This window comes from Alternaria metachromatica (genome assembly GCF_023757995.1).
Source record: "Alternaria metachromatica strain BMP 0045 chromosome Unknown scaffold_6, whole genome shotgun sequence".
NCBI classification, from domain to species: Eukaryota; Fungi; Ascomycota; class Dothideomycetes; order Pleosporales; family Pleosporaceae; genus Alternaria; species Alternaria metachromatica.
Window position 1 is genome coordinate 1,165,686 of NW_026055497.1, and position 27,589 is coordinate 1,193,274.

A 27,589-nucleotide genomic window follows, 5' to 3' on the forward strand; every position below is an offset into this window, starting at 1 on the left:
TAATACCGGCCACATTCTGTCTAAGCAACTCTACAAGCGACTCGACAGTCGGATGCTTACACTTATGTCAAGCGACAATCTTTGGGGCCAAAACAAACTGTCATTCCAGATTGCATTACATTCATCAAGTCATATCGCATACTCACTCCACGAAGTCAGCTCTATTATCAGTAGGCTGCTCTCCCCGTCTTGACCGTCTTCAGCACACCCTCATCCGCCAACTTCTCTATCATATTGTAAAGCACAAAGTCGCATCCCCTCTTCACCACCATATTGATGGTTACAGGCACCATCTCCTCATGGAACGTAACCTCACTCCGATACGGCACTTGACCAATCGGAATCGTGAAATCCGCACACCCGAATATCGGACATATGCCCGCACCAGTGATCTTTGCCGTCGGTGGTGTGACAGCTAGGTAAGAAGCATCAGGCGAGTCGTTGAGCTCTCTTTCACGGTAGGAAGGCAAGCCGCCGGTGCCGATGTCGTAGAGCATCACAGATTCCGAACATGATTCGGGAGTGCTGTATTGGAGTTCCTTCTCGTACCACTCTACGGCTGTGTTCTTGGTTACGAGTGCTGCGTCGTAGGTGGTTTGGTTGGTTTCCGATTCGTCGAATGCGAACCAGCCGAGGCGTCTTGCGGGATCGATTGGCGGGAAGCGGCCGTCGAAGAGTGCGGCCCAAGCGGTTATCAGGGGTTTCCCGACGACTTGCCATGATGACCATCCGTTTATTGCGCTGGTCGCTTGCCCCATCCTGGTGAAGTTGCTCGCAATGGGGTCAGAGAAATTCTGGACTGTCGCGGTGAAGTTGAACTCCTTGACGGTCATGTTGAAGATCCTGGAGACATTCGCAATGAAGTCTTGTAAGATGGGTTCGGCAGCCGAGTTGTTGAGCGGGAGGTAGTCTGTGGGGTAGAGAATGGTCTTGGGGAATGCGTTTGTGTCTGGGACGGAAAGCGGTGATAGACCAGTGATCGACGAGTTCTGGTAGAGGCTGGGTGTGTACCAAGACTTGCTGAATTTGATCCATTTGTAGGGGTCGCGAGAGAAGACTCCTGCGGTATCGGTTGCAGCACCCAACGGGATGACACGCTCGAGTGATATTAAGCCCTGACTGGGACGTTGTCCATATACACCAGCTACTGCAGCCGGTCGTCTCATCGAGGAGCCAGTGTCGCTTCCAATGGCATAGTCAAGCCAATCGTACGCAGCGACGGAGCAGCCACCACCGGAAGAAGACGCTGAGCACGTGAGCCATCCATCGCCTCTCGGATTGAATGGGTAGTGCTCGTCTTGCCATTCCCAAGGATTGGCACCGGAAGCGAATTGAGCGAGCTTCTGCTTTCCAATGACAACACCTCCGAGATCGAGGATCTGTTGCACTGAAGGCGCTGTGCCGTTCGAAACGGGCGTGATGCGAGCCCATGCCTGACTGCCACCGGAAGTTTGCAAGCCCTTGACATCGTACAAATCTTTGATCGCGACGCGCTCTCCAGCCAAGGGCCTGTCGTCTCCCCAGTAATATATGCGTGAAGGAACACTGCGATCTTCGTTAGCTTGAGACCTCGCGCTGGTGGCTGGCTGCTTACGGAATCATGGGGTCCCAGAACTTGGGCAGGAATACACCGAGCGGGTTGTGATTTTCCTGTCCATCATTCGCATCGTAGGCCCCGAACAAGAATGTGCGGTAGGTATCCGGGTAGAGCCGATATACAGTCGCAAAGCTTACGGAGCCATCTTCGACTGATGCGAGGTATGGCCCAGCTGGAAGGTCGATAGCCGATTCAAGCACCATCTGGCTCATTGAGGCCTCTGCAGTCACCGAGGCGTCCATGAAAAGCATGCTCGTGTTCAGAGAAGCAAGATAGTCGACAGCGGAGACATCCAGTGTCGACTTGACGCCTGAGGAGAGGTACAGTCCGTCCAGGAAATCATGGCTGAAGACATCGTCGCCAGCGAGATATGACGATACAACGCTTTCTAGGACATCTTTCGTGATAGTCGTCTCGTTTGTCTTGATGACGGTGATGGGGATTGATGTAGCAGAGCCGGCCGGGGTTGTGCAGCCAGCACTCGCCTTGGGATGTTTGGTATTGGCCAGGTAAGAAACATTCCCAAGCTCAAAGACAGCATCACCGTAAGGGTTCTTCAGAACGAAGCTGTAAGGGTTCCTCTTGACAACAGGAGCGGCCGAAGCGGAGATTGACGCAAGAGCCGCGGTCAGCAGTCCGGAGAGGAGGAAACGGCCCGCCATGATGAGCCGTCGGTGGAGAGCACACCTGCAGAATCTGCGGCCGTCGTTGTTGCTTTTATATACATTCCGGCGGAAGCATAGTTTAGGCCGGTACGATACCCCAGATAACGAGGCATACAGAGATGCCTCGTTGGTTCATGGTATGAGTACCACGCTGTTACCGAAGCTACTAGTGACTTGGCGAATGCGGGCTCAGCCCGCATCTCCACAATCGATGCCTAACCGGATGCAAAATGCCGACCTTTTGCTTATCGCATATCGGACGGTGTTCATAGTCATCAGGCTGGCATTTGTTATCAATCTCTCCGGTGTGTGTTGAGGTGGGCACGGCTTTGCATCGCCTGAGACGCGCTGATTGCTACCATCTAGGTACGCCTCCGGGGATAATGCGACCACAAGAGCGCCCCACGATGCCATTATCAATGCCGATCATAGTTCTGCGATCAGGTACAAGTCGCCGATTTGGCGCCCCAGTATGCAGTCGATGGCGACTATCGCGAACGTTGTGGTGTCGGTGCTACTTCCGTGCATGAGTGATGGATGTTCCTTGGGGTCCGAACGTGACTTCTCCACAATGACTTCATCGGAAAGCTGTTTCTTTTGACCCATCAACAATATTGTTGTGCGAACACGAGTGACAGCGCGTCTGAGATCCAGCATAACGCGCAAACATCACAACCACTGTGACAGGAATTGACTATGAACGTCACCATCCCGGACCCGCTTACGGTTCTACCTCCGGAGATCGTGCTCCGCATCCTCGACTTCACGCCCGTGTCAGCCCTAGGATCGCTTACGGCCGTGTCGCCCGCCTGGCACCAGTTCATCGACGGAACGCATCAAGAGGCCATCTACTCGTCGCCGACCAAGACATCGCAACCGCACAAGACCTCACAGCCGGCCGGCGGCGCGCGCGACTTCTCGTTTGTCAACGACTACACGAGCTTCTCCAAGCTCTTTGATGGCATCACATCATGGAAAGACATATGTAAACACCAAACCCTGCTTGAGCGTAACTGGAATTCACCGCAACCGACCACTCGCGAGTCTATCTTGCAGGTTGGCAATCATGCGGTATGGCGGTTCAAGGCTGACTTCAAGCGCCGCATCTTCATCTCGACATCTCATGCAGGCGGTTTGTACGTATCGGACATGGACACGGGTCGCATTCTATGGCAGTTACCTTCAGCCCTAGACACAACTGAAGACCATGCCGTCAGGCCGTATGCGCATCTAGAGTATCAAGATGGAATGGCTGCCTTTGATCGCGAAGGAGATGCAGTTGAAATTTGGCGGACAGATCAAGAGGGCACAACAAGAGGAGAGTTCCAACGCGTTGCTGTCCTAGATCACGATTGTCAGACAAGAGGATTCCAGCTCTCGTATTGGACACTTGTCGTAGTCTCAGTAGAGGGCCAGGGCTTTGTATACGACATGAAGCAGAACCCACCAAAACTGACTACGCATCTGGAAATTGAGCAAGATGCAGTTGGTCACCTGGATCAGAACGAAGATGTGGTTGTGTATTCAATGGGAACGCGTGGTTACCATGTCTATGACAAGAAGTCTGGGCAGGCCTTGGGTATCCTACAGCCATCGCAATGTACGGAGAAGTACCATGTCGAGCCATTACCACCTACCGACCCTCCTTCTTCGAACGCAGCACTGGCTGCTTTGCGTTATGGCCGCCCATCACGACGCATCTTCCCTCCGTCCGCACCCCGCAAAAGCCGCCTGACGCCTATACATCTTGGCAAGGGCCCTCTTCCAAACGCATCTCGCGACCCCAACGAGGAAGACGAGTGGGGTGCCGGTATGCTGGACCGCAGCAGCAATCTCTTTGTAGGCTTCTCACGTCTGGGTCGTGTCTTTGTCTGCTCCGATCTCCGCAAGGCATTAGAAGACGGGTCGAAGAACTTAGCCAGTGTTAGTCAAATTCTGGAGTGCGAGTCTGATGGTTCGACTTTTGATCTCGGTGGGTGGTTATCCGCGCGAAACCACCGGATCATGTTCGAGATCCAGAACAGAGTGTATGTCGTTGCGCTCAGTAAGGACGACCGTATCAGTGTTGGAGACGAGGCTGAAGAGGTAGGACCCTCGTACTCCTTCCTCACCAGTTCGGCGCCGCAGCTCGCAGTTCCCGTCAGCTTTATGGCGTTGTTCGACGACGCTATCATGACAACTTACGCTGTAGGTTTTCTGCCAACGAACATGCGAGTATAAGATAGCTAACAGACAACAGACACTCGGTCAACGACGGGAAGAGGGAGGCAATGGACGCATCTTTCCGACAAAAGCAATTCGCATCATCAGCCTCGCGCCTAGCCTTGACAATGACGATAACGCGACCACCGAAGTCGAAGACCCAATACTCGCAAATTTGTCACAGCATATTGAAAGACCGCAAGACGAGTTGTTGCGCTTGCTGTTGATGTTCGATGAGGAGCCCAGCGATGATGATGTCACTGGACTGGAGGATGAGTGGGTTGACGAAGAGACGAACTGAATGTAGTGTTATTCATTCAGTACCAAGAAACATGATGCCTATCGAGTCACTCCAAACCCAATTCAGCCATCCTTTTCGATGATGACCGGGCCCTTCGACAGCGAGCACGTGCCAAGTGAAGTGCCATGTGCGATCAGGAGTTGGTATTATTTGTGTATGAGGATGAACAAGGGAGGACAGTAGTAAGATGGTAAAGTTCGGATAGACTAAATGTGCCGACGATGACCTAAGTAGCTAATTGCGAGGTACTTTAGATGATTCACGCTCTAAGTGGTCGATCGACTCCAGTCGATACGTCGTTCCAGCCAATGACAGCGGATATGGCTTTAGCACGGAGCGACGCCACCATTGTCCTGGCCAATGGACTCACTGTTGTGCAGGCGCAGCGCCTTCACCGTCTTGCGTCAAGGCTCGATCTCGCTACTAGCCTAGTCCAAGCTGTATATATGAGAAACAACCACAGTCCTCGCAGGCTTTGACGGAGAAAACCACCGTTCACCACATTCCATGCTCTAAGCAAAGATCACATTCATCCCCACCAGTTTGTCCCGCCTTGGGCACATCTGTACCTGCCATAAACACATCATTGTAATAATCCTTCAAAGTGACTTCTCCGATCTCTTTGGAGCATATCCATCCATTCACTTTCGATTACATCGCATAGGAGCGTTGTCAGTTTACCCGTGGGCCACTTCTGGGCATGATGCCTCTCTTCCAGCTCTTACCTATTGCTTTCGCATACCTCTTTATGAACGCATACGCTCGACCAACACCCGTATTGCTCGAACGAGAGCATCTCACAAATTCGCCTATCAAACCACAAAGTCTATCTGTGGAGGCGATCGTCGGTGTAATCGCGATAGCCGTAGCCATATTGGGTATAGCGCTTCCCTTCATCTGGCCTAGCTTGAGGGCAAGGCTAGATTCCCGCCGCCATTCTCGCCCTCGTCCCAGCTCCACTGGTATGTTCTTCGCACGATCACACAAGACGCGACACGATGTTGACGAAGCCTAGCACACTTGCGAGTCCCGCTCGTCAACGGTTCAGGGCAACATGCGATGCCACAAGTCTCGACTGAATCCTCGACAGCCGCCGACGCAGGTGGGGCTGGGATAACTCGACCACAACGAGTGCGATCCGATTACTGCGAACAACAGCGCGAGCTGATGCGACGCACTCTCACGTGCTGAGAACATGGATGTAGCGAATACATATACATGCAGTCTGAATTCGATACAGAAGTCACTCGTTGGCACATGCAAATGGTGCCCAGGTGGGCACTTGTTGTTCAGAAGGCGTTGCAGACAGCGAAGCGAGCATGTTGTAGAGTCGCTTCTCGCGACTCTTGAGCATTTCGTCGGTGCAAATTATGGATGCCCTTTGGCATTCTTCTCTGGCGCTTATTCATGCAGTTGCAATCCAATCTTTTGTAGATTCTATCAAAACATTGCGTTGATACATATGACCAAACAAGATCCTGTCAACACTTGGTCGTAGCTACCTAGGTACTTTGTCACACGGCGCGGCATCCAAGCGGCGGATATTGTAACTTGCTGACACCCGTGGACAGAAACATTCTTGATCCATTGCCAGAATCAGACGCCTTGCGAATGGGTCCCAAGCTCTTAGTTCCCAGCGCACGCTCAAAGAGCTCTGGTGGACATCGATGATCATTTGATCAATACACGGCACAATCAGTGGTTTTCACTTAGAGAACCCAAATAGCATGCTATCTAATGTGTGTAGATCGACAGTCAGCTAGATTCTTGGGTTCTCTTCCTTTTACACGCAAAAGTTTTGTGTTCAGCCAAATCGTATTCGCCGTTTCGGAGCGCGTTGATCTCCTAAGCGAGACTCAGCACTGGAGACATCTGGGCAGCCTGATATCACATCTGGTAGACCGACCAAGTATAATGTGGCACAAGTGCTTTTGTGTGCTACTATACCCCATTCGGCCCGCCAAGCTTAGACAGGCAGGGCGCAGCACCGCAGCACCTATTCGTCAACCGTAGTGATCTGGCTCCACCTAACCCGACTCACCGCCCCAATATCTGTCTCAACGTGACCCAGCTACGAGGCCAGCAGACGGTAAAGTTGGAATGGCCCAGATGGGTATATACAGTGCGGACGAAGCTCCTTTTTCCATAACTCAAAGTACTCGAAGCACAAACGCGAATTCATACCTGCCAAACTTTTTTAATAACTTAATCCCTCCAGCATTAATGTTCCAAGAATGATTTCACTCTTCATTTTGTTGCTATTGAGCGCGCACATTATTTCCGTCTCCCACGCAGCTGTTATACCATACGCCGCAGACCTAGACTCTACCGCGGGGACCTTTGTCCAATCACACGGTCTATCTACCGAAGCACTTCTAACGCTTATCGGCGTCTGCGTAGCTGTTTCTGGCACAGCGCTCACCCTAGTGCTGTCATGGCCTAGCTTGATAATCACGTGGCGGCGGTGCACATCTCGACGCTCTCATCACTCCCCCCGCTCTCGTCCCGTTTCGAGAGGTACGTCCGCATACAAACGTCGGGATCGACCTATAGATACTGATTAGATATTGCAGATATCGCATTGCCCCTTGTCCAAAGGCATGGAAACCTTGCTGCCCCTGCCTACCTAGATGAACCCTGGACCCGCAGCTTGACCGGCGACGAAATTCCGCAACCGCAACGCGTCCAGTCGTGTTACACCGAGCAACAACGCGCACTGATGCGACGTACACGCACTATGTGAAGGCTCACGTATCATGCGAAAGGCTGAATCTACAGTCGGCACCAGCGGGCACTATCGTCGTTCTGAAGTCCTCCTAAGAGAAGCTTATAAGCAAGATAACCGGGTGTTGCGGCGTCTCGTCATCGGAGGCGGGCTTCGTGGTTTTGTTAGAGGGGTTGTCTTCATCTGTTGCCAGCGCGTTTGTTTTCGTTGTACGAGATACTTTGCGTTTCCTTGTCTCATATACCCCAAGTCACGAACTCATCATGTCGGCGCGAATCCATGTAGAGCATACTTCTGTCCCCTATTCCTATCAAAATCGATTCTTGATAAAAGCCCATCAGCCCGTCCACCAACTTCGCTCGATTGGCTTGGAAGTTCCGGAAATACCCAACGCGCGACTTTTATGACAACAATATATGCCTAAAGCATCTCGCATCAAGCGCCCTTCGTTCACGAGCCTTTCTCTCGTCTCGCAGCAAGAGTGTAGAATATACTACCATCGTATATGCCCCGTATGTCTTCTTTCATCATTCGGCCGTCCTCGGGCCAGAGCATAATATACGTGGCAACCCCTAGGTTTGTCAATAACACATTCTCAGCAACCCTAGTAACGCAGCTTACATTCGAAGAAGGCACCGCCCCAACCAATCGGATCAGCAATGCACCGCTGACCCTTCAGTACGTTGCTCACGTCCCAGATCGTCAGATAGTCTCTTCCTTCCGCATACTTCGCAAATATGTCTTCGAACTTTTGCGGCAAAAAGCGGCCTTCGTGATCGTACGTTCCGGTGTCACTACCATGCTTATCCCTATGCACATTCTTGAGGAAAAGACCTGAAAGGGTAGCGCAACAAGTCAGGATCTGTCTCACTTGCAGTTCGTGGCTTGGATTTCTTACGAAAGAACGGGTCAGGCAGCCAGCCCTCGCACGTAGGGTATGAGAAGTTCGCATGGATCACGAACACCGAGACCATGGATAAAATGATACCGAATCCGAGCCGATAGAAGCCAATGAATGTGTCCTGTGGCCAGAGGATTCCATCGTGATCGCGATCGAAGAAGTCACAATGTTGTTGTAGAACAGTCTGGTGAGAATGCTGCTCCGCCCAACCTTTGGTACCTTGAGGCGACTCTGCTGATGGGGCAAGATTTGCACGGGCGGTACCTACTCGTGTTAGCAACTTGGCTGTTGAACTTTCCGTAAGCGGAGACATACCGGTGTGTTGAAGCTTTGAGCCTTTTGTGCTCATGTACGGTCTTCGTTGTTCGGTAACAGGCACGTCACGGATTGAGCTCACCACTCCACCGTCTCCATTAGTGAGTCGCTCGGGATGTCTCCTGACTTCTGACATGTTTTTACTATTGCGGGATGGAGGTTTGCGTGGATGTTGAGCGCGAAGGGAAGGACAAATAAAAGGAACGCTATTTCCAACTTCAATGACATCACGCCAGCTGAAACAGCCATGGAGCATCAACCAACTTCTGAATCATGCCCAAGTACACCGTCACCGATTCGTCATCCCAAGATTTCACATGCATCGCATTCTGTTGATACCCCGAAGCAGTAGTGTTGTTGTTAATCTTGGATGATTTCCGGCTCGCGCCGCTACCTAGGCATGTACATCACCTGGGCAGCGAACCGGTCGCCTGGTACCCCATCAAGATTGCGTTTCGTCGTATGTACAGTACCCTTTACCGTGTATTCGACACGGAGCTGATGTTCAATATATGTAGGAAGTTTCTGCATGTATCTGCGTTGCGCGCGACTTTGCACTCCAGGGCTGGCTTCGATGACGTCATTCGTTGGCTCTGTCTACATCTGGTCGCGATGTGAGCCTAGTTATGCCGTTGTAACCTGACATGAACTCCAGCAGCTTTGCCATACTGCCTCTACAGGGCTATTTGTATGAATAGGATTGCTCTCTTTGTTAGGTCCCCATGCTCGAATGCAGTCTTGACTGTCTTCTCAAGACACTCAAACGGAGCGTCCACTGACAGTTGTGAAGGTATCGTGACCTGGGTAACTTTGTACGACCTGTTAAGCATGATAGTATTAAATGTATCGTCGGGGAAGTCTTTCGACTAGTTGTTCGTGTCGGCGTTGCGTCAAGAGTCATCAGCGACCAGATTATGCGCTCGACAATCCCCGGCGCCACAGGCATCACTGGAACACATCTGCACCGCTCGGATCTCTTCTACGTCGACTGAGCCCTAGCGAAATCCTATATATACCCGTGTCACTTGCTACTGGGATGCCGACTGGTCCGTCTATTCTTCTCACGAACGGTACTCTCATAACCTCATGCTCTCCTAGGGTGGAAAGAATGCGCGGGCAGATACAGATAATCGTCTCGTAATTCGTTGATCAGAATCGATACACTGGGCAGTCGTCTTGAACATTTGCGCAAGGATAGAAGACGACATCTGCTGCGTTGGCTTCGCAAGCTTTTCGATTGTGAGAAGGTCTATTCAATTACTGTCGAAGGTCTCGACTTTCTACTTGCGGATACTGGTGTGTGTGAGGCAAGGGTCGTGAAGGTTGTTTTGACAGCGTCTGAACAAATCCTGTAGTCTGCAGTGTCTGCCAGAGGTCATGAGTCGGGTACTACGCGTATACAAGTAGGCTCCTAGAAAAGACGTCTTGATGATATTCTCGTCGCGGTTTATATCACTATCTCCGCTATCGTCAGATGGTGAAAGGCCGCACTGACTCTCGATTGCGTGCTTACTCACTCAACCCTTCACTGAGCCCGCTCCGCCACCGCCTACACGCGCCCCTTCACTCACCTGCCCGCCAACAACCTCAGAGATTCCCATGTCTATCTTGGTAGTATATACCGCTGGTCGCGGTCTTATCGTACTATATATTATATGGCGTTTGAAAATCCTCCATCAAAACATAAGGCATGGGGTCATTGGGACCAAGCGCACGTCTTACATCACGGTCTTTCAGGTCCGTATGTAATGGCCTGAGTTCGAAACTGGGTGTTGGATCGGTTAGCTGACAGTTGATCTTCTGCGGTTTCGAATTCCAGTGGTGGCCTTTGTTATGATCTGGATGGCCGTCCCTTTTTTTGCTCTTTTTTGCGCCTTTTCGCGCGATCGTGTTCTTTTTGCCCTTCTCTTTCTTTTTGCTGCGTTCGACTTCATTTCCATATACCACGGTATTAGGTGGGTGTATGTGCGATTAGTATTCCTCCACTTTCCGTCAATTTTGCACTTCCGCCAAGAAGGTACGCGAGAAAGACTGTCCTGAGGTCGATGAGAGCACATTCCTTGTCGCTAAGAGGTCTTCCAGGACATCTTCAAGAGAACGGAAGGGATTAATAGGGTTAGACGAGAGCGTGTTAACGCTTACACACATAATCAACTCTAAGTTGACCTAGAGCACAGCGGAGCCTGTCGTATACGAGTACCCCTTGAAGACATGTCTGATGTTTAATAATACGTTGAGGTTAATCGGCGAACTAGATGAAGATACCAAGAAAAGATGAAAATAAGCTGAGGATGACCAGGCTCCACGATGTTTTGTCGATGTGAGGCTATGGATTTGCGGAGCGGTACGGAAGAATAATGCACCGAGCCTCGGCTCATCCCCAGCTTCCAACATCCGGGGCAAGCTCCGATGACGAACATCTACCCGTGTGTCGCAATGGCTATCCATATTTCCCCTTACGACGCTTGCTTTCTTTGTCCAACCCATACCAATCATCAAAATGGATAACAGCTCACTCTTCGATGTCAAGGTACGCACATAACCCACCCGCACTTCCGACCTTCCAACTGACTCTCATCCAGGGCAAAATCGTCCTCGTCACAGGCGGCGCGAAAGGCATCGGTCGCATGATCAGCGAAGGCTTCGTCCAAAACGGTGCTACAGTATACATATCGTCTCGCGACGCCAAAGCCTGCGAAGAAGCGTGCAAGGAATTGAACGCCCTCGGCAAAGGCAAGGCCGACTTCATCGCAGCCGATCTATACAAGGAAGATGCAGCAAAGAACATAGCCGACGAGCTGAAGAAGAGAGCAGGCAGTGAGTTCTCCCGTGGGCTGTCATCTGTACCACCGTCGCGAGACAATGAGCAGTCGCTGACAATGTACAGAGCTCGATGTCATCGTCAACAATAGCGGAAGCAACTGGGGCGAGTCGTACGACAACTATCCCGCTGCTGCATGGGACCGTGTCCTAAACTTGAACCTCAAACGCGTCTTCCAGCTCACACAAGCCGTCACACCTCTCCTCGAAGCCGCTTCTACCCCGAGCTCCCCAGCACGCATCATCAATATCGGCAGCGTCGACGGCCTGCGCGTCCCCGCGCTCGAAACTTTCGCCTATTCTGCTTCCAAAGCCGGTCTCCACCACATGAGCAGAGTGCTAGCGAGCCACCTGGGCAAGCGCGGAATTACAAGCAACACGATCGCGTGCGGCCCCTTCCAGAGCAAGATGATGAAGGCGACATTGGAGAAGTTCAAGGATGTCATTGAGAGCGGGATACCATTGGGACGCATCGGCAGTCCGGAGGATGTTGCGGGCACTTGCATTTGGCTATCGAGCCGCGCGGGGTCCTATGTTAACGGCGCGACTATCGCGTTGGACGGTGGTAGCGTCGTTGGCGCCAAGTTGTAAATATAACTTTTGCATATCACACCACATTAACAAGAGTTGCATCGATCAGACATGACAAAGACTGGATATCCTCAAAACGTAACTGATCTCTATAGACATCTAGCAGAAGTACATGTATACCTCAAACCTCCTCGCGACCTACTCAGCTGTCGGCCCCATCACCGTGGTGTTCATCAACACCGTCAGTTCAGCCAGGGCCCGGCTCTGATCCGGCTTCTCCACATCCTCCTGAAGAATGGCCCTAACCTGCTCACGAGTCGCCCAGAAGCTCGTCTCATCAACCACGCGATGCTCCTTCTCGTTCACCTCACTTGGATGCTTGAGGTCCTTGTCGATGGGAAGGAGCAAGGCCGCCAAGAGCTTCTCATCCCGATCAACCTTGGACATGCCTGGATGCATCAAGTCCTTATCATCAAAGGGGTCGAAATCGTCAGCCGGCTGATAATCCTTGGAAAAAAAGCCGAAATGTTGGGCCGCCGCAAAATTGCCCGCAAGTTCCTTGGTCCGCTTCAGGTCCAAGTTCGCCTGGGCGAGCTCTTCCTTGTCGTCAACCTTCTGCTGCCGCTTCTCGGACCTCTCGTTCAGACCAATCAGCCACTGCAACGTCATCGCCGCACCGAATCTCTCAAAGATGTCTTCGTTCAGATGGCCTTGGCGCACGGCCCGCATGAAGTCGTCCGGTTTCGGCATGTTCGGGAGGAATCCGGCCTGGGCCTTGAGAATGTTGACAAGCTTGTTTACCGTCTTGCTTCGCCTCGGACTAAAGAAGTGGAAGTCAAAGGGCGAGTTCTGCCATAGGGCGACGAAGGCTTCGCGTTGGGTGAAGTTGTTTTGCAAAGGGTCGTACTTGAAGACCAGTGATTCAATCCAGGCCTATGTTTTATTAGCTGTGTGCATAGGGCATGAGGAGGCCAGGAGGGTTTCAGTATATTTTAAACCTCTGTGGGAAGTTTGAAAAGACACTGAAGATGGACAGGTAGTGCTATCGGGAAGATGACTTACACGCAGAAAGACCTTGACAAACTCCTCGCACCCCTCTTTGCAGTACTTCGGATCGAATCCTGACGCCCACGCGAATGCCATCAGGAGGATGTTGAACCGGATCTGGTCATAGAACCGCGAGAACGAATGGCCCTTGTCTAGACCATAGAAGAAGATCGCCTGATTGACGATGAGAGGCAAGCTCTTGTCGGCGAGGAAGTTGGCCTTGGCGATGTCGTTGTACAAGAGGAAGAAGGTGGTGAGTTGGAGGAACGGAGGAGCTTGAGGAACGACTGCCTCGTCGGGATGGAAGTAGATGCTGTAGAGAGAGGGCAGGAGGACGATGCCTTTGTTAACCTTGTACGTCTTGGTGGCAAGCTTCTCTTCAGCATCGCGATGCAGAGCCTTGACTTCCACAACATCCGGATGCTCAGGCTCAGCGTTGTCGTCCATGGCGACGTCGCCGTCGCGCTCGCGGTTGACGTCAACGTTGTGCTCCGCGACGTTCTCGCATTCGGTAAAGAAGACGATGTCCCCAGACTCGACGCCGTTGTCTACGTTGTCTACGCTAACTCCGGTGTCGGGAAGATCACCCATGTTGACGTCGTTGTCGTTCGGGCTGTCCATGATGTCGGTGGTGTTGTGTATACGGGCGTCAATATACAAACGAGTGCGATGGAGAAAGCAAGAAGAGAGCGGGGATATTGCGAAAAGTCGTCAAAACAACAAAAAGGTCCGTGAGCGCACAATCCGTAGGCGACGGAAAAACTAGATTTGCGGTCAGCCGACAAGTTCTTCCGCTGATCCTGTTGTAGTGAAAGGAGAGGGTGGCGAGTTGCGTACCTGCGACCCCTGTCTACTCTGCAAACGGGCGTCGGCGACATCGCTAGCGATATCGAAGCAGCACTTGTTTCGAGGGGGGACTGGAGGATGGTGGAGGATATATATGTAGGTGTCATGTGGAAGTGCAGATCGCTCGTCTATATACATGTCGCGAGACACATTGAACAAGCAGTGAGTGTTTGCGACACCAACGGACTGTGTTCATTTAAAACAGGAGCTCGTAACAAGTGACACCCTCGAGGTCTGTCGACCTGATCAGCTACGTCTCTTGTTTGTTGCTCAAACAGATGTCGGTGACATGACGACATGCGTTAAGGAAGAGCGCATTACGGAAACTAGAGATGGACGTACCTAGGTAAGATGCACAAGCAGATGACAGTAACGAAGTCAAGATGATCGACTAAGATCGTGTCGTGTACGTCCTAGAAGAAGAGATACAGCACCCAGGACATGATCAAGTCCGCGCAGGGAAACAGTTAGGAGGATAGATACATCGTAGACATACCAACGTCGAACATCCAGACATCTGAGCTTGGACACCCATACTACTTCTCGTTCACTTTCCATTCCCTGTATGATTTGTCCTCGGGCTCTTCTTCATTCTGTTCACCCTACTCCTCATTCTGTTCATCCACCTCCCAGTCGGACCAATTACGCTCGTCGTCAGTATCAAGAAGTGACACACGCAGGCTGTTCAGTTTCCTCCTCACAGCTCGCAACTCCGTTTCCAAGTCATCCACGTCCTGCTTCTCGAATATCAATCGCTCTCTGAAGGCCTTCGCATTCTTCTTTTCAGCAGCCAAGTCTTCCTTCAAAGCATCTTGACATTCTACCAGCGAAGAGATCCTGCTATCCCTTTCCTTGACTTCCCATCTGAGTTTCGTGTTCTCCTTAGTCAACTTGCGTATGCGGTATTGATCCCGCGTAAGGGGAGGTTGGGCGACGGTTTTCTGACGCTCGCCGGGTGTTGGTATCTCTTCTTCTTGGGACGCTCTAGGTTTTAGGTTAGTGGGACTGCATTAAGGCGCTGGGACAGAGTGTGCAATTTACTTGGTTTGTACCCGATCGTCAGAGTTGTAGCTTTGGGAGGGGTTTGACGAGGACCCAAGGTGTGGTATCATAGAGGAATTCATCGCCGAGAAATCCTCGCTACGCATTCTAGCGGCTTCAATATCGAGGGAATAAATCTCAAGGAAATTCATTTTTCATATAAGGCAGTTTGGAATGGGGATGAGGTTTTGCAAAGTCGTGGGAGTTAAATCAAAGCCAGTTTTCAAATCCACACTCGGTACCAAAGATAAGGTAATTATCGTACCAACAAAGCGGTAGTAGCAGTAATAGTAATAACCATGTTCTCATTGACTCTACATATCCCATTCCAATCATAACCTCATCATTCGTAAGTATACCAACTCTTTTTTAGCTCCCTCATCGCATCCTCAGCTTCCTTCCACTTCCTAGTCCCCTTTTCCGCGTCGCCCATCCACGTCATGATGCGTACTCTGTTTTTCATATACTTGGACTCTGCCCTCTTTCTCTCTTTCGCTGTGTCCTTCAGGTAAGAAAAGTCGTCGTATCTGACAGCTTCCTTCCAGACGTCGCGCATCCTTGGACTCCACAGACAGCAGCTGGACCCGACATCAGGATCTTCACCAGGGACTAGCTGGATCGACTTGTTGAACATGTGCGGTATGGACGATGACGTGGATCTGGATTGTGTGGCGGGCCAGATGAGCTCGTCGTAGCATTGCTCACAGACTGTGAACTCTGGCAGCGAAGGGATGAAGTGCCATGGTTTGCGGAACAAGATCTTGTACCTTTGGCACTCGCCTTTGTAGGAATTCTCGCGGAGCAATAGGACGAAGCGGCTCAGATCAGGGAGTTGACCGGACAACTCAGCCTCGACATCTAGCTCGACGAGCAGATCCAAATACTTTGGGAAGCGGGTTGAGCTCGTACGCAAGCTGCATACGTGCCTGTCGTCCTTCGGCATCTTAGCGAAGCAACCACGAAGAGAAGGCAGCAAGGCCTCAAGCATCCTCCTATCGCTCGAGCATATAGCAAAGTTGGCTACACGGGTACCGTCGCGTGGGTTTGTAATGCCGTACCAGCTAATGCGGTCTTCTGCACCAGCCTCACGATCTCCAGGACACGGTTTGGCTACTGTGTCCATGACACCTGCAATTGCGTTGATCAGATCGAGCGATTTGCGACCTCGCTGAAGCGTCAACAGCCACGCAAGACGTGCCCATGGGCTGCTGAAATCACAGCTCCGCTCCAACGAATAGTCGTTCAGCCATACCTGTTTGAAGTCCACGTCGAAGGGTGTACCGGCGAAGACACCCTCGTAACAACTAGGGCAAATGTTGAAGTTCTTGTTGTCTTGGAGCGCGTACCAATCATCGTAAGGCCCAGATTTGTAAGGTCTTGGGCAGTCTGGAAGTTTTCTGTCCATTGAAGCAGTCCTTCGAGATGACCTGTCACGGCGGCCATCGTGAGAGCGGAAACTACCCGACCTGGACCTCCTTGGTCGTGAAGGCTCCTCCAATGTCTCTGTGTCTTGCCTCCTAGCCCGGGAAGGTAGATCTCGCGTGTACGGCGAGCTAGGAATTGCCGGCGACGTCGCTCTCGGGATGTCAACGTAGCTTTGCCTCGGTGAGCAGACGGTGGAATGATCGAATTGATAGTGCTCTTCGGGTGGCATAAAGACGTCAATGAGCTGGTCGTCGATGGGATATGGCAAAGAGTCGCCTGTGGATTGCCTCGCGGGAGATGGACTGTGCACATCGATGCGAGGCCTCGGGAGTGGCATGGTGTCATGTCGGCCATATCGAGAGGGTTGTCTTGACCTGTCGTCGGAAGGTGCTGGAGGATAGGTGGAGTGCCAATCTGACTCGGATACGGGTCCGCGACCGCGGCCGGGCGAAGAAGGTTGGAACGAAGAAGCGAGCGGAGAGGTTGGCCGAGGGCCACCGCGGGACGATGGTCGAGAGCCTGGAGGGGAGTCTCGCAGTCGGGTAGGCAGCTGAGGCGAGGGCGCTCGATACGATGGCGAGCTTGGTCTGGACAGCGGGCGTGAGCTGTTAGCATAGACAGTATCTACGGGCACAGGCCTCGATCGCCGCGTGCTGTGCACCGAAGACGAAGACGACCGCGGCGACTCAGCATTGGGGTACTCCTTGTACGAGCCTGACGAATCACCCTTACGTATCGTCGGCAGAGGACGCTGCCCGGAGTCGTGTCGACGCGGCTCGGGCCTCTCCTGTGTATCGCGCAGGTTTGTCCTCAGGTCCTCCCTTTGCAGGTCGCTCTTCACGAAGCTGTACCGCGCGGGCTTTCGTTCGGTTCGCAGGTGGGTCGTGCTGTGCGCTTCGGAGTCAGAGTCAGAGTCGAACACGTATTCTTTCTTTGACGCCGGCGACGTGTAGGAATTGTGTCGGCTTTCAGTTGGCATCGGTCTCGACGGTCTGCTCGCATCTGGCCTGGGATGGCTGCTGTTCGAAGGCGTGATTGGTTCTGGCGAGCGCATGTAGTCTGCAGGCGAGGGCGCGGTAGACTCCTTCTGGGGCTTCGAGTAGCCATAGGGCGCCCTCACGCGCTCAGTAAAGACGGGAGGGTCTGGGACGTCGGTGTTGATGTGCGACATGCCCCCACGGTCAGCAAAGCTGCGCCGGCGCCGGTCCCGAAGCGTGCTGCCATCGTCATCGGTGCTCGATTCGGAAACAAGCACATAGCGGCGGTCGTGTTGTGCGACGCTCGGCTGCTCAATCTCGTCGAGCAGGGAGTCTTGGTCGACGGTGCCCCGCGTGTTGCTCGGCGGCTCACCCTCGGCCTGCCCTGACGACCCCACGGAGGACGGCGCCTCTTTTGCTAGCGCCTCCCTCTCGTCCTCGACGCTCGGTGACGGCGGCCATGTCTGCTCCTGCCTGTGCGACCTGTACGAATGCGGCGCGGGTCGTCGAGGTGGCAGGGGTGGAGAAGTGCGGGGCTCATAGGTGTAGGTGTTGTAGGACGGCGTGTAGGACGATGTGTATGGATTGCTCTGGCGCATGTCTGCCAGCTGCTCGCGCGCCTCAGCTAGAGTCTTATCGCTCCTCGCATAGCCGTAGGGGTCCGTCTCTCTTGATGTATAGTGGGAGTCATGGCGCGGGCGGTGGTGGTACCGGCTGTCGTATTCGTAAGACATGTATGGGCGTACGTGAGCGATGGTCAGGCGAGCAGTGAGAGACTAGGCAGTGGCTTTGGCGAGCATGCAGCTTGGGCAACTAGCTAGGGCGGCCTCAAGAGTAACAAGACGAAGATAGCGGAGAGGGCAGGTTTACATAGCGCGGCAACAACGGCCATGTTGGATGTACAAAGATGCTAGGTGACGCATGTAGCCGTCTGTGAATTGCGGGTCGCGGCTTCCTCGCGCCTTCGCCCTGCACTGTCCCCACCGCCGGTAAAGCCCTATTTGCTCGCTTCCCGTCCTCTGTTCAACGCCCACCGCCTGTTCGCACATCTTCGCCTTGCTGAGATATCTGGGTTATTCCTTGGAAGTATCGTCACGACACAGTCATCTTCATCGCATTTGCTCGTGTGAACATGCGAGTGTTGTACCTGTATTATCGAAGTGTCGTATCAAGCATCATAGTTCCCTCTAGCATCTTCTAAACCCTTGTCTGAGCGAAAAATAGCAGCATTCGCCATGATGCTACTGCACAGTTGCACTATGACTTCATGGTACCTGGCCGATTCTTTTCTTGTATAGATCCAATAGTTATATGCCATATTATGGCCATGGTTTGTGGTGCATCGACTGTAGATCTGCAGATTTGGGAAGCCGCTACCTGCCCACATGCAAATATAGAACACGACCCTTCAATAACATCATACACCTATCCTCATATAATCGTAATACATACAACTACCTCGCGCCCATGTCTACTTCAAAACCTCCCCTCTTCGCACGACCGGCAGCCTCCGGAACAGCGGTAAACGGCACTTAGCACAGCCACACGGGCTGCAGCCACCTCACCACGTGCCTCACCAACTTTTCAACCCTATATCATAATAGAGAACATGATTCCACACATCACGCAGTTGCAGAATAACTTCCAAGGCGCAAGAAACTGACCGTCGTCTTCAGCCTCCATCCGGTCACAGTCTGCCTCGCGCCTCCATTCCAAGGTTTCTACTGCCTACACGACTGAACCGACCGGTATGCAAAATCACAAGCTCACAACCAAGTGAAGCATTCACCGGATATGCGGCTCTGCTCGTACTCAAAGAACCATACCTTCTCGTAATCACAGAACTGAGTCGTTGTAATCAAGCCAGGCGCGTGACGCATGGAGCTGCAGGCAGAAAGTGGCTGTGCAAGGCGTTCCCGGAAGCCGCCGAAGACGGAGCACTGAACCACCGATATATATACCAGTCGCAGGAGAGACTCGGAACTCTGCAATCCTACTATGCCAAAAGATACAGCTATCTCTGTTAAATCCGATGGATTCCACATTTTCTGCTTGAACTGGTGTGAACCAGCGTCGTAAGCCCGATAACTCCATACTGACACGTTGTGTCCGCGGCATGGATACGCCCCGTCCTACCTAGGTATGGTATGCTGTAGCAACAACTACGTATATAAGCTGTAGAGAGAAGGTAAGACTGCATACGACTCAAATACCAGAAGAAGCAACAGCAGTCAACCAACAAACCTCATTGACTCAATCCCAAACATGTCCGCCCCCACTCCCACCGTCAACCTACCCAACCTCACAACCCACCAATCCATAACCGACACCCTCCATCGCCTGACCCTCGGCCTAGACAGCAACGACCGCTCCCTCGTAGAGTCCGCCTGTCACAAAACCCCCCAGATGACATTTACCTACGGGCCGCTGGGCGCCCAACAAACTGTCACAGGCTTCGACGCAATCAATCCATTGTTAGATCGCGTCTTCAACCTCATCACCACACATACCGTGAGCAATGTGAGAATAGAAGCGGAGAGCGAGAATGCGACCTTCGCGCGCATGACGGCGCATGTCATTTCGTACCATGTGAGAGAGGAAGAGGCGTTTGTGGCGGCTGATACGAGTTATACGGCGAGTTCGCTGTACGACATGCAGCTGCTCAAAGACGAGGACGACGGAGGATTGTGGAAGATCACGACATGGAACGCACGGATGTTGTGGACAACGGGAGATATCAAAGTCTTGCATCCATAAAGACATAATCTGCATATATCGACTATATAGAAGGAAACTTTTCTTTCCTCTCATTCTTCCAGGTATCTTCTTCTTTCCGTTAAGGTTTTATATCGTAAGGAAATATCGGTTACATAGTAGATCATATCGCTAATCCAGACGCCGGCGCCGAACCAACATGTCCCATTAATCGCTATTCTCGCACAGACGGACCAAAATGTCGCGCGCACTTGTGTGTCGTAAACACATGTACATGGGTATCAGAAGCAGCTTGCATAGAGCCAAAGGGGGAATTGAGAAGAAATCGCTCGGATGGGAATTCGGGTTAAGAAGATAGGAGTGTGGCTGGATGGTTCGTCGCCGCACTTAGAAGTAGTTGCCCTTGGGGATGGCGCAGAAGATGCCGACAGCGACGGCGGAGATGAGAAGAGCGCCGAGGATGGCTTGGATGAAGATGGTGTCCTGGATCTGGCGGAGAGCAGGCTCTTGGATCCAGACCTCACGGTCAAACACCTTCCTCACGACATTGCGCTTCTCGTAGCGGGCGACCCATGGCTCGTCTTCCCAAGAGTTGCTCGACGCGTGCGAGTCAACGCTCTGGAAGGAGTCAGACTTGAAGTCGTAGCTTTGCGGCTCGTCATCGGAAGCGAAGAGCTCCCATGGTCGCAGATGACGGTGGTGCATGCCGTGAAGAACGACACACATGCCCTTCCAGGCTGCGATCAACGTTGAGATACCAATGAAGAAGCCAATGAGGGAGATGACGCGCCATGCACGACCGGCGCTGCTGAGGGTGAGGATGATCGCGACGATCAAACCAGCAACTATGCCGAAGATACCGAGGCCGCGGGCGAAGATCACACGCGGACGGTTGCCATTGCATATGGTCCACCGAACAAAGTTGGGGTGCGCTTGGCAACGGAGCGACCACTCGACGGTGGTGATGATGTCGGTAAATGCCGACGGATGGGTCGTATTTTGCAGAGCGTGCAGCAGTGCTGTGCGCTCTTTCGACGAGAGGTTGAGCTGTCGCGAACCATTGTCGGCAATGTAGATGGAGATGATGCGGTTGATCTCTTCCCGGTAAGGCTGGACGGATACTGTGGTGGATGAGCGATTGGACCCTAGAGGCGAAGAAAGAAAATTAGCAAAGGTAATACTCACGTGGTTTCCACTTTAGTCCTGCGTTATCAAACGCACCAGCAGCACGTTGAGTGTGGTCAACTTTGCCGGTAGTCATGCTATCATCGTACGAGTCAAGGGAGTAGTCGCGCCTGGGTTCGACGCTGGTTGGCGTGCGAGGAGGCGTGAAGAAGGGGTTGTTGCTACCCTTCTCCGAATCAGCGACCTTGCCCTCGTTGGCGAAGTCGGTGCCCTTGAGCATGGCTGCAGCGTCGGCATTGTAGCTGACGGTGCCGGGCCTGGCTTCGGGGTTCTTTTCGCCAGTCCACTCGGGAGACAGAACCCTCTCGCTTTCCGGCAACGCATTGAAGCGCTTGACGTAGTCACGGTACCAGAGGAAGAATTGCAAGTTCTCAGCCGACAGTTCGATGTACTTGAGGAAGTTCATGAAGTCGCGGACAGTGCAGGGCTGGGAAGTGTCAGCAAAGGTACTTGGAAAGGTGATGCTCATGGAAGTGGCAACGTACAGGGCAAGCGCCGCCAGCGATGATGGTGTCAAAGGACAAGGCCTCGGGAATACCGTGGGACATGCCGCTGCTGCCAGACTTGATGGATGCATTGATCGACTTTCGCTTGTCTTCGGTGTTGGTGGAAGAGGCAGTGCTGGGACGAGGAGCTCGCTCTGGACGGCGATAAGATAGTGAGTAGACCATATTGGGCAGGATCCGGGGTCGAATCTGATCGCGGAAGGAACGTGGTGTTGCGGGGTGGCGACAGCACGTGGTCAATTGGTGAGATGGCAGGAGCAACCGTTCACACGCACCGTGCCGCGCGTGGAGATGGAATGCTATATACCTACTCGGCCGATGGGGCGAGTGGAGTAGTGAGACTGAGCTAGCAGAAGATCTGGAAGAAAGCTACTTGCGTAGTCGTCCAGTAGTCGAGCGCTGAGACCGATTGCCGCAGGGCAGGGTGGTAGCGTGGATCTGACTAGTGAGGGCGAGCAAAGCTTGGGATGGAGGTAGAGGAAGTTAGCGCGTGGCCTCTGGCGAGGTAAAGTAAAGAAAGCAAAGTCACGGTCGAGCAGCGGTGTTTATACCCGCCTGCTCGGCATGGCCGTATTTCCACCAAGTCTTCACAGAAAGCGGTCCCCATTCGTGGCAGGCACATGGCTCTCCACCTTCACAGCTTCCTGCCGCCTGCGGGCATTTTCCCAAATGAGCCAGCTGTAGCGTGGGGACGTCAACGCCTGGTCGCACATGGGATCCTCGAGGTCGCCGACAAGTAGGTGCGCCCCACCGCGGCCGTACAGTAGACGGCATCGCGACGGACGGTAGACGCTAGCATGCCGGGACATCAAGATGTGCACTAGGCCCACGCGCCATGAGGAGTCGGCAATCTGGGCAGAACCCGTGTCGATCGTCTGGACCCGGCTAAGCTCCCTTCACAATTGCAAATCTCTGCCCTGTTTGCCGGCTTTTTGGCTTTCTACGAGACAGCGTGGCGCCGACGGTCAAATGTCACATTGCGGTGCAGCCGTTGGGAAATGAGGACTCGACACGCCTGCGTTGTCAGATTGCCTTGGTGTTTCAGCGATGCGAGGCATCTCAAGCTTAACGCTCGCAAGTGCGGGCGGAGAACCGAAGCGAGCGACGGTCAAGAAGCTGCTTCGAGAAGCTGCAAGAGTGACGTCCTCTCAGACAGCCACATTGTTGTTTTAGACAGCCACAAATTTCATAATTGTACGCGATCGACGCTGCATGCATAATGCCAGCGAGCAGATGAACGCCAATAGTCCAATCAGCGGCCGTCAGCGTCCTGATGGGCGGTCAGGATGCGCGCGCCCGGCCTCCGTCGTCACCATGCGTACCAAACTTTGCAACCATCGCTTAAGCCTGGACCTTCTCAAACATCTCCTCCCCAAAAGCTTTGCTCCATGCCCTCACCACTGGGAGTAGTCTTGTGGCTTGCGAGTCAGTATGATAACGTCGAACTGGTGGGTAAGGCAAAAGAAGAGCTGATGGCGCCCAGGCTACGGCCCATCTAGTATGCAGCAACGGCAAAAGCAGATATGCCGCCTACGACATCTTCGAGTGCGAGCCAAGATGGGGAAAGCGCCACCATTGCCAGGTCCCTGGAATTTGGAAGTCCGGACTCATCGGACTCATTCCGTGTCAGCCAGCCTGATAACGACGAATGGCTATTACTCGGCCGAATAGGTCGTGTGCAGGGTCTTCACAGTTGAACTCAACCCCTATGTATAGACTGCGGAGTTTCCGCGGATGAACAAATAGGAAGGGCCTATTCCGACGACATCCGTCGAGGCCAAAGATGAGTCGCGGACACGATATGCTGCGTGAGTTCTTACACGGTGTACTTGCCATATCAACACCAGAGTCTCAGCACGACCGAAAGTCAAATCTTGTCCCCGCTGATGGATGATCGATCATGTGCCTACCAGCAAGCGTGCAAACACCGAAACCTTCTACAGAATACCTCGTTCTTGGGACGAATGTGCGATGGAGCTGGGCTGCTAGCTCAAACGCTTTATACGCGCCGTACAACGGTACAGATGTAGCGCTAGAAGCTAGAGTCGCCGAAACTCTGGTAGTCGACAAAGTTGACAAGTCTGAGGCTGACTGACTGAGTCGCAACCCGGCATTGCCAAAAGCGGGTTCGCGCACTCTTATGTTTCCCCAACGGGCGTTGTGAGACGTGATCGCTCATCACATTTCTGTGCGCAGCATACGATAGTTGCCACCGCAAACTTTCGCAGTGCTCGACCAAATCTTATGAGAATGCGCGCAACATCCTCTGCGTTTGGCCAGCGCATGTTACCAAGCCGCCCAGCCTAGCAGCTCCCCGATCAGTGGGACTTTGATGCTAACATCGAGACTTCTTCTAGTGGCATGCGCTTTGGCCCCGCCGATTGGACTCAACCCTCAGACTGGGAAATTTGGCGTCATTGGGGATACGTGTGGCGTCCGTCTCGTCGCATTGGACCCTGCGCAGTCGATTTGCAAACGGGATGTGTTGCTGGGAGTTCTTCTTTTCTTCTTCCCGTGTAACGTTGTTGCGATTGCTTCCGAAGCCCTGGATCTGGAGTGCGCCTGGTCGTACCGATAAGATGCATCCAAGCCACGATTCCGTGTACCTGAACTATTCGATTCTTCGCCAGGAAGCACCACGTGCAACTGTCCATCTCCCGCTCTCCGGTTTCCCGTAGACGTCACCCAACAGCATCTTCCTGGAAGGGTGTTCTACTTCGCAGGACCGAGCGTTTCAGGTCACCAACAACCGAAAAGGGTGGGCATGTGGACGCGACGACAGCGGGAGGCTCAGGGGAAGACTCGCATGCTCGCGTGGCCTGGGATGTAGCGCGACGCCTTCAAATTATGAGTCTGGGTGACCTCATTGGTGCGCTGCGCGGCTCATGAGAAATGCGCATAATGCTCTCCCGTCTTTGCAAAATACCATGCCCTCATCTCCGTCCCGTGCGCAATTGTGATCTTTAACTTTTTTTTTCGACCACAGCCGAGCACCTAGGCAACTACAAGGCCTGGTCGCTACGTGGCCGGTGCTGCAGAGCCTGCCGTGAATGTGGGTTGAGCGAGGCAACTCATGTGCTGTAGAGCTGACCAACATGTGTGGGATGTCATCCGTCTGTCCAGGTGGCGTTGCTGGTGGGCGGGATCAATACATTGGATACGTGGGTAGTCGGGTCGCGTCTGACTAGGTGGTGGCATAACTATCGGCTGCGATTTGAGTTCTTGCGGTCATGCTGTCAAAGTGAATATCCCATCCCTTGGCTTGGCGCAGGTGGTGTTGGCGGTGAGTGCTCGAGGCAGTCGCGATGAGCGTCCCAGTCAGCTTATATGGAAGGACGAGTTGGTGACACCTGCCACATTGCGCCGTCGTACGTATACGACAACACGCAACATGGCATCACCTCATCTTCATACTAACGGGCATGTGGTCTGCTGGCCATTCATCTTACCTCCGCTTCTCTCAATTTCCCCCTTCACCACTGTCCTCGATCTTTCCCATGTCATTGAACGCCGTCCCACCACTTCCACGTTCTGTCGTCGTCGTGCCACGCAGTTGCATGAGCAACCGCGACTCCATGGCGACTGCGACTTCCAGAGTCATCCGGTCTTTCGTGATGTTTGGCGCAAGACCTTCCTGAACTACCAAGACAGCATGTTGACGCCCAACACTTCACTTGCATCTCAATCTTTCCGCGCATATCCATCCCGCCATTTCTCGGTGCGAGGTTCAGCATTACTTCCTCATACAGATCGCTGCCATGGGACCCGACGATGGCCACTTGCTCCGGCAAGATCCAAAGTTGGGCTTCATAGTCGTTCGTTTCAACAGGAGCTCTATTACTCCCATCTCTCCCAATACTCCCGCTAGCGTACATCATATCGGCACTTATCATACCTTCGCCAACGCTCAGGCCACGGCCCTCAGACTTTTCCAGCTCGCACTGAACGACTTCTATCGCAGGGGACAAAGCGGTCGATACTTCAACTGGATCGACCTCGAGCAGTCGGGATCGATTATGATATATCAACAGCGTCCGAGTAATGGATACATGGCCACTCGCGAATTAGTAGTCAGCGAGTTTCGGGTGGTGCTAGTCAACATGTCGGACAACTTCTGGGAGGTGGAAGCGCGTCTTATAAGAGAGAAATTCACGTTGGTAAATCCGCACGGTGGCTTCATGGACAATACGCCAGTACCTGAATCGAAGATGCCCACTGTGAGGCTTCCCCGCAAGCCGGATCAGCGCGATAATCCAGTAACCCCGAGCCACGATACCATGCAAGAAGAGCATATTACCCTGCCTGAGCTCGCTCAACCCTCTTCGCAGTTTCCTCCGCTAGGTCCACAGTACGATCAAGAAACTCAGCCAGACTGGACGCGGACTCGTACACCGTTGTTCGACCGTCGAGCCGACCCACCCTTCCGCGGGCCCGGCCACAGACCATACGCTCAAACCATGGTCTTCTCGCCGCCTCCACCCACTTTACCCGGACTTTTTGGCGCACAAGACTCCGGAGGTATCTGGTCGGAGGCAACAAGAGCTGCTGTCTAGGGAGACAGTGAAACAAATGTTGATTAGGGACACAGAGAAACACAAGTTCATTCAGATATCCTCCGCAATGCAGCAAGAGAGGGCGTTCCTGAGTTAGTACGTGTGTGCCGAAAGCTCGAAGCAGAGGGGTCATTGACTGAGAAGAGCTATTATGGTTAGACTTGGAATTATTCGGTACGCGACCTTGGTACAAGCGGTTTACATACCTGTACAGTCAAGAAGCTGACTTCTAAAATCACAGTCGATGGAAGGGTGGCATTGTTCAGTCCTCTACATTGCGAATAAATGCTTTGATAAACCTTTCATTGGATTGTCCAAGCGATGGGGATCATACTGTGATCACAACGTGATGCATGCATTACCTTTTCTGACCATCTTCCTGCAAATCTTCCCTTCTTCCATCCTCTTGCGCTAAGACGCACTAGCAGATACGACAAACAGCCAGTCAGTAACCATCTCCACCTTCACCCTCTGTACTCACCATTCTAGCCGTACCGCAGCTCACAAGACCTTTCATACAAGTCCTTATCCTTGTCGTCGTCTTCAGTGCCACCGCCATGGCTAATGACCTTGACACCTGACGCTGGAAAGGGAGCACACGCTTTGTGAACGTTATGACTGACTTACCTTACCCCCACAACTGCTAGAAGACAGTGTATGTGTATTGCAAGTCATGATGTGGTAGTGTGGTGGCTGAATGTGAAGTAGCGAGTTCCAAGAATTCCATCTAGTAGGGAAGAACTGCGTTATGCTGCTTTTGATGGATATCAAGGACTTGAATTGGATGGGCGATCTAGCGGGTAGAGTAGCACGTCGAGGTAATGAACTGCACTATGGCTTCCTCCCATACTTGCAACTCCTGAAGATCTTGCAACCGTCTATATTGCAGTCACAAAAACGTGACGTGATCTACTAGATCAGATAAATTAATCGGTAAACATCGGTGACTACTGCACGTTAGAAAGTGGGTGTGTGGGGTCTCACCGATCGAAGCAGGTGTGAGTGGGGCTCTGCGGGAGAGGCGCATCAGGCACGAACACGCGAAGAAAAGCACCGGAGATGCATATAGCGGTAAGCTACCCCGTACATCAGATCTACAAGATCTACGAGGCGGAAGCAACAAGGTCCCAAAAAAGAACACCACTGACGCGTGATCATGTGAACAAGCGTCAAAGCTCCCAGCCATCCACCCATCTCTGCGTTGTTGCCAAAAGCAGAACATGGGTAAAGAGAAATA

General features: G+C 52.7%; 8 protein-coding genes across 8 annotated transcripts; 2 read left to right on the top strand and 6 right to left on the bottom strand.

Moving 5' to 3' along the window:
* Positions 1–167: 167 nt before the first annotated feature.
* Positions 168–2,259, bottom strand: J4E83_003961 (uncharacterized protein; the record flags this gene model as incomplete). Its single annotated transcript, XM_049330893.1, has 2 exons — positions 168–1,545; positions 1,595–2,259. 2 exons carry the CDS (start codon positions 2,257–2,259, stop codon positions 168–170), a joined length of 2,043 nt encoding a protein of 680 aa, XP_049190310.1.
* A 536-nt stretch (positions 2,260–2,795) lies between these two features.
* On the top strand, positions 2,796–4,482 carry J4E83_003962 (uncharacterized protein; the record flags this gene model as incomplete). Its single annotated transcript, XM_049330894.1, has 2 exons — positions 2,796–2,801; positions 2,950–4,482. 2 exons carry the CDS (start codon positions 2,796–2,798, stop codon positions 4,480–4,482), a joined length of 1,539 nt encoding a protein of 512 aa, XP_049190311.1.
* Positions 4,483–11,206: 6,724 nt separating this feature from the next.
* On the top strand, positions 11,207–12,117 carry J4E83_003963 (uncharacterized protein; the record flags this gene model as incomplete). The annotated part of the gene is made up of 3 exons (XM_049330895.1): positions 11,207–11,236; positions 11,289–11,523; positions 11,594–12,117. 3 exons carry the CDS (start codon positions 11,207–11,209, stop codon positions 12,115–12,117), a joined length of 789 nt encoding a protein of 262 aa, XP_049190312.1.
* A 138-nt stretch (positions 12,118–12,255) lies between these two features.
* On the bottom strand, positions 12,256–12,786 carry J4E83_003964 (uncharacterized protein; the record flags this gene model as incomplete). Its single annotated transcript, XM_049330896.1, has 2 exons — positions 12,256–12,714; positions 12,778–12,786. 2 exons carry the CDS (start codon positions 12,784–12,786, stop codon positions 12,256–12,258), a joined length of 468 nt encoding a protein of 155 aa, XP_049190313.1.
* Positions 12,787–12,990: 204 nt separating this feature from the next.
* Positions 12,991–13,695, bottom strand: J4E83_003965 (uncharacterized protein; the record flags this gene model as incomplete). Its single annotated transcript, XM_049330897.1, has 2 exons — positions 12,991–13,670; positions 13,692–13,695. The coding sequence occupies 2 exons, from the start codon at positions 13,693–13,695 to the stop codon at positions 12,991–12,993; spliced, it is 684 nt and encodes a 227-aa protein (XP_049190314.1).
* An 857-nt stretch (positions 13,696–14,552) lies between these two features.
* Positions 14,553–14,961, bottom strand: J4E83_003966 (uncharacterized protein; the record flags this gene model as incomplete). Its single annotated transcript, XM_049330898.1, has 2 exons — positions 14,553–14,934; positions 14,957–14,961. 2 exons carry the CDS (start codon positions 14,959–14,961, stop codon positions 14,553–14,555), a joined length of 387 nt encoding a protein of 128 aa, XP_049190315.1.
* Positions 14,962–15,334: 373 nt separating this feature from the next.
* J4E83_003967 (uncharacterized protein) lies at positions 15,335–18,285 on the bottom strand (the record flags this gene model as incomplete). The annotated part of the gene is made up of 2 exons (XM_049330899.1): positions 15,335–18,169; positions 18,280–18,285. The coding sequence occupies 2 exons, from the start codon at positions 18,283–18,285 to the stop codon at positions 15,335–15,337; spliced, it is 2,841 nt and encodes a 946-aa protein (XP_049190316.1).
* Positions 18,286–20,495: 2,210 nt separating this feature from the next.
* On the bottom strand, positions 20,496–21,964 carry J4E83_003968 (uncharacterized protein; the record flags this gene model as incomplete). The annotated part of the gene is made up of 3 exons (XM_049330900.1): positions 20,496–21,229; positions 21,294–21,720; positions 21,779–21,964. 3 exons carry the CDS (start codon positions 21,962–21,964, stop codon positions 20,496–20,498), a joined length of 1,347 nt encoding a protein of 448 aa, XP_049190317.1.
* Between the last annotated feature and the right edge of the window lie 5,625 nt (positions 21,965–27,589).